Source organism: Tauraco erythrolophus, chromosome 2, assembly GCF_009769465.1.
Source record: "Tauraco erythrolophus isolate bTauEry1 chromosome 2, bTauEry1.pri, whole genome shotgun sequence".
Classification (NCBI taxonomy): domain Eukaryota; kingdom Metazoa; phylum Chordata; class Aves; order Musophagiformes; family Musophagidae; genus Tauraco; species Tauraco erythrolophus.
Window position 1 is genome coordinate 72,245,462 of NC_141466.1, and position 12,740 is coordinate 72,258,201.

At 50.8% G+C, this 12,740-nt stretch overlaps 1 protein-coding gene across 5 annotated transcripts in view; it reads left to right on the forward strand.

Annotated features, from left to right (window-relative positions):
• Positions 1-12,740, forward strand: part of OTOF (otoferlin) — a 110,929-nt gene that overhangs the window by 11,807 nt on the left and 86,382 nt on the right. For 3 of the 5 annotated variants that reach the window (XM_086624725.1, XM_086624714.1, XM_086624722.1), the window contains exon 3: positions 6,154-6,242. In XM_086624725.1, coding sequence (XP_086480851.1) covers positions 6,154-6,242 — 89 coding nt within the window. Of the gene's footprint in view, positions 1-6,153; positions 6,243-12,740 lie in introns of those variants that run through there. The other 2 variants (XM_086624733.1, XM_086624742.1) reach the window with 1 other exon arrangement.

Here is a 12,740-nt window from a genome sequence, read left to right on the forward strand (position 1 = left end):
TGAATTATGCAAAGCCTGTGCTTGTCCAGAGCCTGGGGAAGATTAGCTTCTGCCTATTCCAGAGGATCGCTACAGCTCTACGGCTGCATTCTACTGAGTCAACAATGGCTGCATTGTGTCCTAACCTGCACCCCAAAGGGTTTCTTCTTGGATGGGCTTGTCCTGCAGCTCTCCTGCAGGCACCCGGTGCAGGAGGGAAGGGGACTCCGGGATGGCACTGGGCATGGAGAGCTGTGGATGGGTCCTGTGTAGTCTTCCGTGCCTCCATTCAGTCTCTCCTAAAGGGATCAGGACAGGGTGAAGCACTGCTGCCAAGAAAGCTGAGACCCAGAGCTCCAGCCTTGACCCGAACATCTGGAAATGCCCCTGGTTAATCAGGCTTGTAGGTAACAGGCAGGGTGAGCATCCAGCCAAGGCTGCCAGGTGCTGCAGGAAAAGGGGTGACATGGCCTAAAAAAGGGGTGACGTGGCTTAAAAAGGAGAGACATGGCTTAGAAAGGGGTGACATGGCTTAGAAAGGGGTGACATGGCTTAGAAAGGGGTGACATGCCTTGCAGAGATGCCCTTTCCCGGCTCCTTTTCACAGGAGTGGAAGCATCGTCACTGGAAGCGTCTGACTTCTGCATTCTGCTGAGGCATTTCTCTGCCTCTACCTTTTTTTTTTCCCCCTTCCTTAATAAAACCAGATAAATCAACCCAGCAGGTATCGCTGGCTCAGTTCGCATAGGGCTTTTAGAAAGGCTTTTTAACAGTAAAACCAGCAGGACAATAAAGAGGCAGCAGCCCGAGAAGGCGGCAGGGGGACGGAAGTGGGGAAGCCTTTGGGAGCAGCCCCAGCTCTGCGCAGTTTCCTAACGAGGAGGGAGCAGGGAGAGTATCCCACAGGCGTTTCAGGATGGCGCTGAGTCCCTGAGAGCTGGTTGCTATCACATGGTTACCAACCCCGGTTCAGGCGCTGTGAGATGCTGCTCCAGCTGTGCGCCCTCTCTCTCCTTCTCCACATTTGCACACAGCTGGCACACACACTCTCCCTCACAGCAGTGTCTGGTAGATCAGGATCTTGTTTCTTGCCCCTTTCTTGGGCTTCCCTGAGCCTTAGCTGCCATCCAGTTGCGGGTTCTCACCTCTTTATTGGGTGCATCACACGCTGAGCTTTCTCTCACCACACGTCCCCACATACCTTTCCCTGCAAAAACATTAAATAAGAGCAATTTCATGGAATCATCAAATCACAGGATGGTTTGAGTGGGAAGGTACTGTTAAGGCCGATCGCAAGCCAACCCAACCTGCCCAGGCAGGGTCATCTTCAACCAGATCAGGTTGCTCAGAGCCCCGTCCGGCCTTGAAGTTTCCAGGGCTGGGGCATCTACCACCTCTCTGGGCAACCTGTGCCAGTGCCTCACCACCCTCAGTGTAAAAAATTTCTTCCTTAGATCTCATTGAAATCTCACCTCTTCCAGTTTAAAGCCATTGCCCCGTGTCCTGTCACTACACGCCCTTGTCCAAAGCCCCTCTCCAGCTTTCTTGTAGCCCCTTTAGGTACTGGAAGGCTGCTGGAAGGTCTCCCTGGAGCCTTCTCTTCTCCAGGCTGAACAACCCCAACTCTCTCAGCCTGTCTCCATAGCAGAGGTGCTCCAACCCTTGGGTCATCTTTGTGGCCTCCTCTGGACCTGCTCCAACAGCTCCATGTCCTTCTGCTGTTGGGGACCCCAGAGCTGAACGCAGCACTGCAGGGGGGGTCTCATGAGAACCGAGCAGAGGGGCAGAATCTCCTCCCTCGACCTGCTGCCCACGCTGCTTTGGATGCAGCCCAGGACACTGGTGATGGATAAACACAGTAAATAGCGGCTGTTAAGTGCAGCCCCTTGCAAAGGTCAGACTCTCCAGGACGGGGTGGGTCTGAGAGGATGGACAGGTGCCTTCTGTGCATGCTGCATCTGGGAGCGCTCCAGGGTCCATCCCGGTCCCTGGTGCTGCTGGGTGTCAGTGGCTGGGTGGAAAGCAGCTTGGGGAGGCAGATGTGGGACTCGCTCCGGGTTCCACCACCCCTGAGTCCCTCCATGGTGTGGTTTGTGTTAACTCTCATCCCACATTCCCTGCTGCACAGCGTTCCCCTTCAGCCCTGCGCTTTGAACCGACAAGGGCAAGTTGTCCCTCAGGGCCTGTTAGAAATAAACCCAGGAAACTTCAGCTCCGAAAACTTTTGCCCTCGTTCATCTCTTCCACAAAGGGCAACTCCATGGGAAGGAACATCTGACTGCAAAGAACCAAGCCCGCACGAACATGCCACAGCTCCCTGGTGCCCTGCAGCTGCCCAGATGCCAGCGAAAGCAGCTGGAACTGGCAATGAGACGATCCCTGCCTGGGGTGCCTCTAGCAGGGCGCCCGTCTCCGGTCTTCTTCTCTGGGGCATCCTGAGGGTACCCTTCCCAGGACTGGGGCATCACTTTGCCGCTCTGCGTTGCAAAGGGAGCACCAGCTCAGCCCCGGGGTGTTTCCTTGGGGGCATCTCTGCGGGCAGCGGGGAACAACATCTCAAAAGGCAAATTAAAGAGTTGAGGGGGCACTGTGGGTTGGTGGGAGGACGCGGGGCAAAGGCTGGGAGCTGAAGCCCATAAATTCGAAGCAGAAATGTGGTGCAAATGTTCAAATGTTTATCGCTGAAGGTCATCAGCTGTGGAAACGGCTTATCTGACAGTGTAATTAAATGTCGTCGCTTGAATTCTGGGATGTCTTTTTTTTTTTTTTCCTTTATTCTTTTTTCCCTGTTAACAATATGTTCTGACTGAGCTACAAGGTGTATCTGTGTCTGAGTGAAAGACAAAAAACCATGGGCTGGGTTTAAGAGGTCAGGCTGAGCCACTGTAATAATCCTTTCCAGGCTTAAAAGATAATAATAATAAAAAATGTCTATCTTAGGGGGGAAACCATATCACCCAGCTCTTTTGAGCTGTTTTTTTTTGGCTGCTGAGGCTGAGGTGGCTGTAACTCAGCGAGATAAGCACAGAGACTTGCATTTTCATTTCCCTGCCTGACCTCCACCCACAGGATGCTGAACGTGGTCTGGGTGCTCCGGATTCACCACCCACCTCTCCAAAATCCTGAAAATCAAATGATGGCTGGAGAAGGTTACAGCAGCCTCGGGGGGGAACAATGCCCAGGGATTCATTAGTGCCCAGGACAGTGCGTTGGTGCAATGAAAGATGGGGAAAGAAAGCTGGAGAGGAGCTTTGGACAAGGGCGTGCAGGGATAGGACACGGGGCAATGGCTTTGAACTGAAAGGGGAGATTTCTATTAGATATAAGATGTTTTTCACATTGAGGGTGGTGAAGCAGCACTGGTACAGGTTGCCCAGAGAAGTTGTGGCTGCCCTATCCCTGGAAGTGTTCCAGGCCAGGTTGGATGAGGCTTTGAGGAACCTGGTGTAGTGGAGGGTTTCCCTGCCCATGGCAGGGGGGTTGGAACGAGATGATCTTTGAGGTCCCTCCCAACCCAAACCATTCTATTCATCTATGATTCTATGACTGGGCAGACTGGGACAACATGGATCATGGGTTGGGGACCATGATGCAGAGGTTTGTTGATGGTCTGGGGATCTGAGTGCCCATTCCTTGTCTGGTTAGTGAGTTTTTGGGGGGGACAGGAGGTGAATTTTAGACAGTTTCTAGAGCAGGGTGCCCCTCCTTCAATCTCAGGCATATAGCCATGGCTGGATAGTCTGTCCAGAAAGGACAGAGAGAGTGTGATCCCCTCTCAAAGGTAAGCCATGATTCGGTTTGTACATGGGACGTGCCAGAGTTTCTGCAGTGATGGAGAGCCCGGATGAGGGGTGTTGATTTAGGTAGGCGACCTCTAAGCGTCTAACAGGTGGAGAAATCCCAAACCTGAGTCTTAAACCCCAAACTGAGAGCATCCGCTCTGGATTCTGTCCTGAAGCATTTAGGCAAATCCAGGGGATCTGCAGCAGAATTCGGATCCAAGCCTCTTTCCAAAGCCCAGCCCCGAGAAACCAGGGATATGTCATGAAGGGATTGTTTCTGATGGTGTAAAATGGTTCCCCGCGTTGCATTCCCTGGGATTTTGGGCAAAACTCCAAGGGCTTGAAGCAAATTGCATCAGTGGCTGTAGACAGGGGGGTCCCTCTGGAACCGGAAGTGTGCAGGCACGTGTGCAGGCGCATGTGCACGTGTGCTCCCGGGACCATATGGCATGTGGCAGAGCACAGCAGACGGAAGCGTGCCCCTCCACCTTGTGCATCGTCTGGCAGCCCCCTGGGGTTTGCTGAGCCCAACATTCCTGGACAAGCTTCTTGGTGCGGAAAGCTGTCAGCAAGGCTATTCGGGGGGGAGCCGGGGAGGCCATCACGCTTCCAAATGACCTTATTTGTTATTTTGCTTCATGACAAACCTCAGACCAAGGTGGGGAGGGTGCCTGCACGTCGTTATTTCTGTGCCTTGCCTTGGTAGTCACACTTGAGCTCTGGGATCTGCTCATTAGAGAGGACCTAATTGTGGAGCAGGACTTCCCTGTGCTTGGTGCTGGGTGTACCTGGAGAGCAAGGGCTGACTGCTGGACTCCACCCCATAGCCCAAGGGTTGGGAACAGGGACTTGCCCGAATGTGCTAGTGACAGAGGCAGGGATGCCCGTTCATCCCCATTCCTCCCCAAAATTTGGTCTGTGGACAAACATGGAATGGTATTTCTGAGAAAGGAAGAAAAAAACCCAAACCAGCACCACTCCTTTGTAGAAGGAAGGGTTGAGTTACATCCCCATGATGGAGAGACCAAAGTAAACGCGGCTGCAGAACGAGGTGTGAGGCTGGACCATAAGCAAAATGATATCACTGTCTTGGGGCCGTTTCTAGTTTTCTGTTATATTGCAGGATTTTTTTTCATTTGCTTCCTTGACTCACTGCAGGAAATGTAAAAAGGGGGGAAAAATAGCTTAAAAATAAGTGTTGGCATATTTCTGAAGAGTCACTAATTTCTTCCTGTGCAGTTGCTTGATAAGCACTTTCCTTTCAAGGCTTTGAACGAGGTACTGTAAGTGGTGCCGGGCTCAACCCTGCTGCATCCGCATCTGGGGCGTCTCATTCCCATCCTGCGACACTCCAAGAGCAGCTTGGCAACGGGGTGTGCTCAGCTTTGGGAGGCCACGAGAGACCCGTGGCTTGGAGAACCAAGGCAACTCAGGTGGCTGAGCCTGGCAGGGGGTCTTCTTGCCTTGGGAAGCAAAACAAACACAAATCAAAGTGGTTTTTGTATATAGAGAGATGTATTTTTTTGTATATGTATAAATGTATAGATGTGTACATGTAAAATGTATGTGTATATATATACTATATATACACATTTATACAATGTGTATTAATATTCATACTATATATATAAAACATTTGGCAGCAAGGCACATTTTTCATGAGTTCCCTGTAAAACAGACCTGACTGCCCTTTTGCTGGGAAAAAGATAGGCTCATTAGGCTTTCTTCATATTCATAGGATCATAGAATGGTTTGGGTTGGAAGGAACTTTCAAGATCATCTAGTTCCAACCCCTCTGCCATGGGCAGGGACACCTTCCACTACACCAGGTTGCTCAAAGCCTCATCCAACCTGGCCTTGAACACTTCCAGGGATGGGGCAGCCACAGCTTCTCTGGAAATCCTGGTCCAGTGTCTCACCACCCTCAGAGGAAACAATATCTTCCTTAGATATAACTAAAATCTACCCTCTTTCAGTTCAAAGCCATTTCCCCTTGTCCTGTCACTACATGCCCTTGTCAAAAGCCCCTCTCCAGCTTTCTTGTAGCCTCTTTAGGTACTGGAAGGCTGCTGGAAGGTCTCCCCGGAGCCTTATCTTCTCCGGACTGAACAGCCCCAACTCTCAGCCTGTCTCCATAGCAGAGGTGCTCCAGCTCTCGCATCATCTTTGAGGCCTCCTCTGGACCCGCTCCAACAGTGCCATGTCCTTCTTGTGTTGGTGGCCCCAGAGCTGAATGTAGTACAAAGTGGGCTTTTTTTTCATGGTCATCTGGCTAGTTAGGCTCGTTAGGCTCGTTAATGTTTTTTAATGGTCATCTCAGCTCTACCCTCATTACCTCTGCTGCTGCTCCCTGAAGCAAGCCTGACCTCTCCCTCCTGTCCTGTCTCTGTAGACCTTCCGCTGGCCAGTGGCAAGCAATATTGATGGGAATGAGATCCTGGAGATCCAGGTGTTCAACTACAGCAAAGTCTTCACCAACAGGTAAGAGTGTGGTCTACCCTTCTCTCCCTCCAACCCTTCAGGTCCTCTCTGGTGGGAAGAGGGATCTCCTGCTTGAGCTGGAGCCACATCCCTAATTGGTGTGGAGACTGGAGGGTGAGGAAGATGTTGGTCATGTCTCCTGGGGAGGGCAAGGAAGCTCATATGCAATGTGTACAGCTCAGTGAGTGAGGCTGTTGACCACCAGCAACTAGATGGTGGTCAGCGCCATGACTATGCTACCGTTTTCCCAAGGTGTTGTTATTTGGTTCAATACAATTATCATGTGTTTGAGAGAAACTGAAATCTGTTGGTTAATTATTAAGGTGGAAGTTGATACCTGAATGTAGTTGCTCAGCTTCTGCAAATTCTGCAGGTTATCTTGTTCTTGTAGTTTTTCCTCACATGGATACTACAGTGGTCGTCATGTCTTATGCATCATGTGCAATGTTATGAACATTTTTTAAGTTCTTACAGTCTCAATTTTGCCCTCTTATTATTCATTAATAATGAACACAAGGAAAGTTTGTCCTTTCTGTCTGCCTTAGTGTATATTTCCTACGTTTCTCCATGCTGTCATTGCAAAAATACAGGACCGTTTCACAAAATGTGAGGGACATATGTGAATTGTCCTGCAGAATGTTTACGTTGACATTAAAGAGGGGAAAGGAAGAAGAGAGCTGAGGAAGGGCTCTTGCTTGTGGTTGGATGTTGCATGAACATTTTTGTCCTGAAATCTGGTGTCTTCCCTAGCTGGAGCTCAGCTGGGTCTCCCAAACATCTCCAGACATGTGTGCATGCAAAAGCTTGCTTCAGAGCCAAAAAAAAATGAGAATACAGACAGGTGGCATGCAGAGCAGCATACTGAATATACATGTTTTTAAAAAAAGAGCCAAACAAACACAAAACAACAAACTGAGAAAAAAAATTACCTCCTTTGTCTTGCTTTTAAGTAGGAGATTGAGTAGCAGAAGGAGAGTTGAAAAAATTAGTTTTATTCAGTTGCTGTCTGGGAGGAGAAAGGCAAGTAGCCCAGGGGATGGGTTGGGTGGGGAATGGAGGCAGACACAGGTAGAAGAGTGGTTCCAGGGCTTGTGGGGAGATTCTCAGCTCTGGCAGAGGAGCCATACTAGTACGAGTCACTTTTTGAGTTGTATTCACACCACCCCCTATAGGTACCTATTGGATGAGGCTTTAGCAACCTGGTGTAGTGGAAGGTGTCCCGTGCCCATGGCAGGGGGCTTGGAACTGGATGATCTTGAAGGGTTCCTTCCAACCCAAAGCATCTATGATCTGCATTGAGGTAGGGCAGTTGTGATGGTCACTAGGTTGATGAGCAATGGGCACATAGAATCATAGAATCATTGTTTGGCTCAGGCACATCCTCTGCCTCCACTCTCTCCTGGTTGACTGTTGACTTATTTGAAAATTTGATTATAAGTTATTTTCACATCCCACTTACCGGTGTAGTAGCCATGGGGCTTAACAGTGAAATTGCACCATAGCACTGTCCATTCAAAGATATTCTCAGCTGATTCCTGAGGTTGTTTTTAGAGTTTCTCCATAATCTGCTCTTGTTGGTGTGTAGCTCTAATAAGAGGCAGCATCAAACCAAATGTTTTGTGAGAACCTGCTCCTTCTGTGCAGTTCCCAAACAAACTACTCTGAAGAAGCAAAACCGACCTTGTTTCGGCAGGCTCTATCTCCTCGTAACCTACCTTGGATGTCCACGATTACACTCTGCTTTTTAATGGCTTATTCATTGAATCCTGCTCAAGCTCTCCTACCCCTTCCCGTGCTGGCTGCCGGCTGGCCCAGCTCCCTGCATCCACCCCATGTGAAATCTTTGCAGTGCTGGGATTTCTCTATTATTCCAATTTCATTAAACATTGGTGTCGTGGATCAGAGGCTGCTGGTTCTTTTGGGATGATTATCCACAATCTACCCTGGCCCACAGCAGCCAACAGGAATATTTATCTGGTGTGTTCACCTGTTTTCTGTCCTTACAGGCTGGAACAGGAGCTGCTGCTCTTGTCTCAGGGGTGTGTTTGCCTCGAAATCATACAGTAGTCTAATCATAGAATGGTTTGGGTGGGAAGGGGCCGTTAAAGGCCATCTCGTCCAACCCTCCTGCCATGGGCAGGGACACCTTCAACCAGATCAGGTTGCTCAGAGCCCTGTCCAACCGGATCTTGAGTGATGGGGCAGTCAACCACTTCTCTGGGCAACCTGGGCCAGTGTCTCACCACCCCTCAGCATGAACAATTTCTTCCTTCTATCTAAGTCTGAATCTCCCCTCTTTTGTCTTAAAACCATAACCCTTTGTCCTATCACTATGGGCCCTTATAGAAAGTCTGTCCCCATTTTATCGGTCCCCTTAAGTACCGAAGTGCAGAGCTCGTCCTCCCCAGCAGCCGGACCCCGGTTAGAGTCTGCTCTCGACCTGCGGTGGGACACAGCTGCACCAGCCCTGCTTCAGAGCAGCAATCAGATCAGCTGCGGCAGGGCAGCAGTGGAGCCTTCAGCACCTCCCTGTGGTCGTTTGCTGGAGTTAATTGCCTGTTCGTCCCTCTCTGCTAAATTAAAAAGCCCTTTAGGTTAGAAGCAGTTTCATGCTGGTGTTTACAGACAGTGGTAAATGATCCCCACAGCATGTTTGTGGCACTGTGTGTTCAGGCTGTCCCTCAGCAATTAATAGGTACCTAAGACAGTGTGCTCTCCTTGCTTTCAGCCACTGGAGCAGCCCAGCCCAGGAAAGGAGCTGGGATCACGAGGATCATGGAACAGTTTGGGTTGGAAGGTAACTCAAGGGTCATCTAGTTCAACCCCCCTGCCATGGGCAGGGATACCTTCCACTACACCAGGTTATCAAAGCCTCATCCACCTGGCCTTGAACACTTCCAGGGATGGGGCAGCCACAGCTTCTCTGGGCAACCTGTCCAGTGCCTCACCACCCTCAGTGTTAAAAAATTTCTGCCTTAGATCTCATCGAAATCTCCCCTCTTTCAGTTCAAAGCCATTGCCCTGTGTCCTGTCACTACACGACCTTGTCCAAAGCCCCTCTCCAGCTTTCTTGGAGCCCCTTCAGGTACTGAAGGTCTCCCCAGATCTTCTCTTCTCCAGCTGAACAACTCCACTCGCTCAGCCCATCGTCATAGGAGATGTGCTCCCAGCCCATCACATCATCTTCGTGGCCTCCTCTGGACTCGCTCCAACAGCTCCATGTCTTCTGATGTTGGGACCCCAGAGCTGAACGCAGCACTGCAGTGGGGTTCTCATGAGACCAGAGCAGGGGGCAGAATCCCTTCCCTCGACCTACTGCCCACACTGCTTTGGATGCAGGCCCAGGAATGGTTGGCTTTCTGGGCTGCCAGTGCACATTGCTGGCTCATGGTGAAGGTTCTCATCAACCAGCACCCCCAGTCCTTCGCCTCAGAAGCTGCTCTCAATCCATTCTCCGCCCAGCCTGTACTGGTGCTTGGGATTGCCCCAACCTATGTGCAGGACCTTGCACTTGGCCTTATTGAACTTCATGAGGTTTTGTGGGGGTCTCCGTCTCCATCTGTCTGAGGTCCCTCTGGATGGCATCCTTCCCTCCAGTGTGTCTACCACACAGATCAAGAGCGCCCTTCAGAAAACACCAAACAAGACATCTCCCCTGGCTTTCCTCTGACAGCAGTGGGAAACAGAATCCCAAAAGAGGCTTCATCTGCTCTCAACTGCAGTATAGATGTCCATGTGGGACTTAGATCTCACTCTGGAAGTGCCCACATGGGGTCTCCATGCTATTTGAGTATCCAAATTCGGAAGGACCCATGTCTCCTGTAGATCCAAAGTTGCATCTGCCGGGTCCTTTGTTTGTATCAGACTCTCCAGGGGCATCTACATGGCAACACATATGGACGCTTAGGGATGGAGCTGAACCCCCAATGCTGGAGAGTGGATCTGGGAGAGCCAGGAGCATCAAGGATACTCTGCCCCACTATGACGTACGTTGGGCACAAGGAACTGAGAACAGGCTGCGGCTGAAGGATGGACTAAAAAGCCTGAAGTTTCCCTGAAGCAGAAGACACCAGGAGCCCAAAGGAGTCAACAACAGGAAAGCCTTAGTCCGCCCCCATAAGCTGACGGAGAAAGGAATACGTTTCAGATCTGAGCATCAGTGGCAGGAATCAACCTGCAGCACAGACTGCTCCGAGCTGTAAATATAAAGGAATTACCCAGGGATATCTGTTCAGGCTCACAGCATTTCTCCTGCTGGAATGAGAAACATCTACACCAGGATATTAGTGCCAAGACACAGCCAATGGCCCTATCCAACCCCCGGCAGCTGATCTTTCCCCAAGGGAAAGCAGAGAATTTTTGGTACAAAAAAACCCCGCATAAATTAAAGCCCAGGGTCACAAGCCAGTGCTGTAACTAGAGCTCATCCTTCTTGCACAGAAATTTGTTGGAAGAAGAGGATGGAGAGGAGCGAGGAGAAGCAGAGCCCTGGTACTGGGCTTCGGAAAGGTGAGCCGTGGTCTTGGTGAATAATTCACACGCAGCTGATTAGTGCTGTTTATCAAAGGCCCAGATAAAGGCGTGACACCTGATGCGGTCTGCCCTGAATAATGGAGGGGGCTGTTGCCCAGGTGGGGCTGTGTGGTTCCTTGAGTTGCTTTTGTTTCCTGCCTCAGTGGCCATCAGCACGTGGCTAATTAGCTGGTAAGCTAATCCTTTGCTGGCACGGCCATGTTCCTCAGCCTCCTTATGCAGCTGATTGAGTCCTGGCTCCTCGGAGGAGCTGTGGGCTCCGGTGGGGCTTGGCTCTGGGACGGTGGCTGTCCCTGTGAGCTGTTCCCTGGGGCTCTGCAAGTTGGAATGCCCAAAGAAAGGGGCAGAGCATGGAGTTGGGGAGATAGTTCGTGAGGACAACTCAAATGGGTGAGACCAGTGGTGCCACCCGCCCAGAAACCTGTACTCCAGCCCCTGAGCAGGCAGGGCATACCCAGGCAGGGAAACTCTCCCCTCCAGCTGAGACTCATCCAAACCACCCCAGGAATGCCCTGTCCTGGTCGGGATGGGTGAGGGACATGGCCAGTCCTTGCCCATGGTTTAATTTACTAATGTAGGTGGAGACTGAAAATGCTCCACACAAGAGAAGGACCAATAGTCATGGGTCCTATACACCCATCCCGCAGATGGGAGATGCTTCATCTGATGCCATGCATCTCATCCTGGAAAGCAGGTGATGAAGACAATAACTGCTGCATGGTGGGATGACCTGGGTAGGAATGCCATGTTTCTACTGGAACTCAGTTTCACCTCTTCCTTTCTCTTCTGGTCCATTGGGTAGACCTGCAAAATTCCTTCAAGATGGGTGAAAATTCATAGCATGTGATACCACAGTGAGGACCCTGGAAGGAAGGCATGAGCAGGAGACAGGGGTGTGCTGTGAGGTCCCAGATGTGGATTTGAGTGTGTCGGAGCAGGAGAAGATCTGAGAGACACGCATGAGTGATGTGGGGTGGAGGACCCTGTGCACAGGAGAGGGCAAGATGCAAGAAGCAGTGGAGGCAGGAGCCGGGGCAGCACACCGTGCTGGTGAGACATCCGAGAGGATGGCTGTGCAGTGGCCACAGAGCATCATCCCTGAGGCAGGAGGTCTGGTCCCTGCTGCTGCTCTCATTCCTGACCTGCTGCGACAGCCTGGAGAAGCCTCTTCTGAGCCACAACTCTTCCTTGTGCATAAAATGACCACATCCCTTAAGCATGAGGAAGGCTGCAGGAAAACGAAAAGCTTTTAGCTTTGAGGTGGTTTGTCTTCCACTGCGTCACTGTTTGCCTCTCCAGGGCGAGAAGCATTAACTGGATCTGGCCAAAAGGGCAAAAGCCCCGTGGCAAACCCGTCGGCTGCCTGACAGCCCACCGGGGTGGGGTACATATAACATGCCCCTACAGAAAACTGATCGCTGGGGAAGAGGCAGGAGCTGGGTCTCCTTACCTGACAGGGAGACAAAGAGACTAATACCAAAGGCTTTTAATACAGTGCTGTGCTCTCCGGGATAAAAATAGACCTTTGTTTTGTCCTTTGTGCTCCGGCTTCTCCAGCAATTAAGATCTTTGCAGAATTCATGTCTTTGTGTGAAAGTACCTGCAACTTGCAGAAACCAAGGTGCTCACCGTTTCATCTGCAGAAAACAATCTGCTGTAGAGTCACTGGAGAAAGAGCATAGTGGAAAAGTTATTATCATAGAATCATGGAATGGTTTGGGTTGGAAAGGACCTTCAAGATCATCCAGTTCCAACACCCCTGCCATGGGCAGAGACACCTTCCACTACATCAGATTGCTCAAAGCCTCATCCAACCTGGCCTTGAACACTTCCAGGGATGGGCAGCCACAGCTTCTCTGGGAAACCTGTGCCAGTGCCTTACCACCCTCAGAGGGAAGAATTTCTTCCTCAGATCTCATCGAAATCTCCTCTCTTTCAGTTTAAAGCCAGTACCCCTTGTCCTGT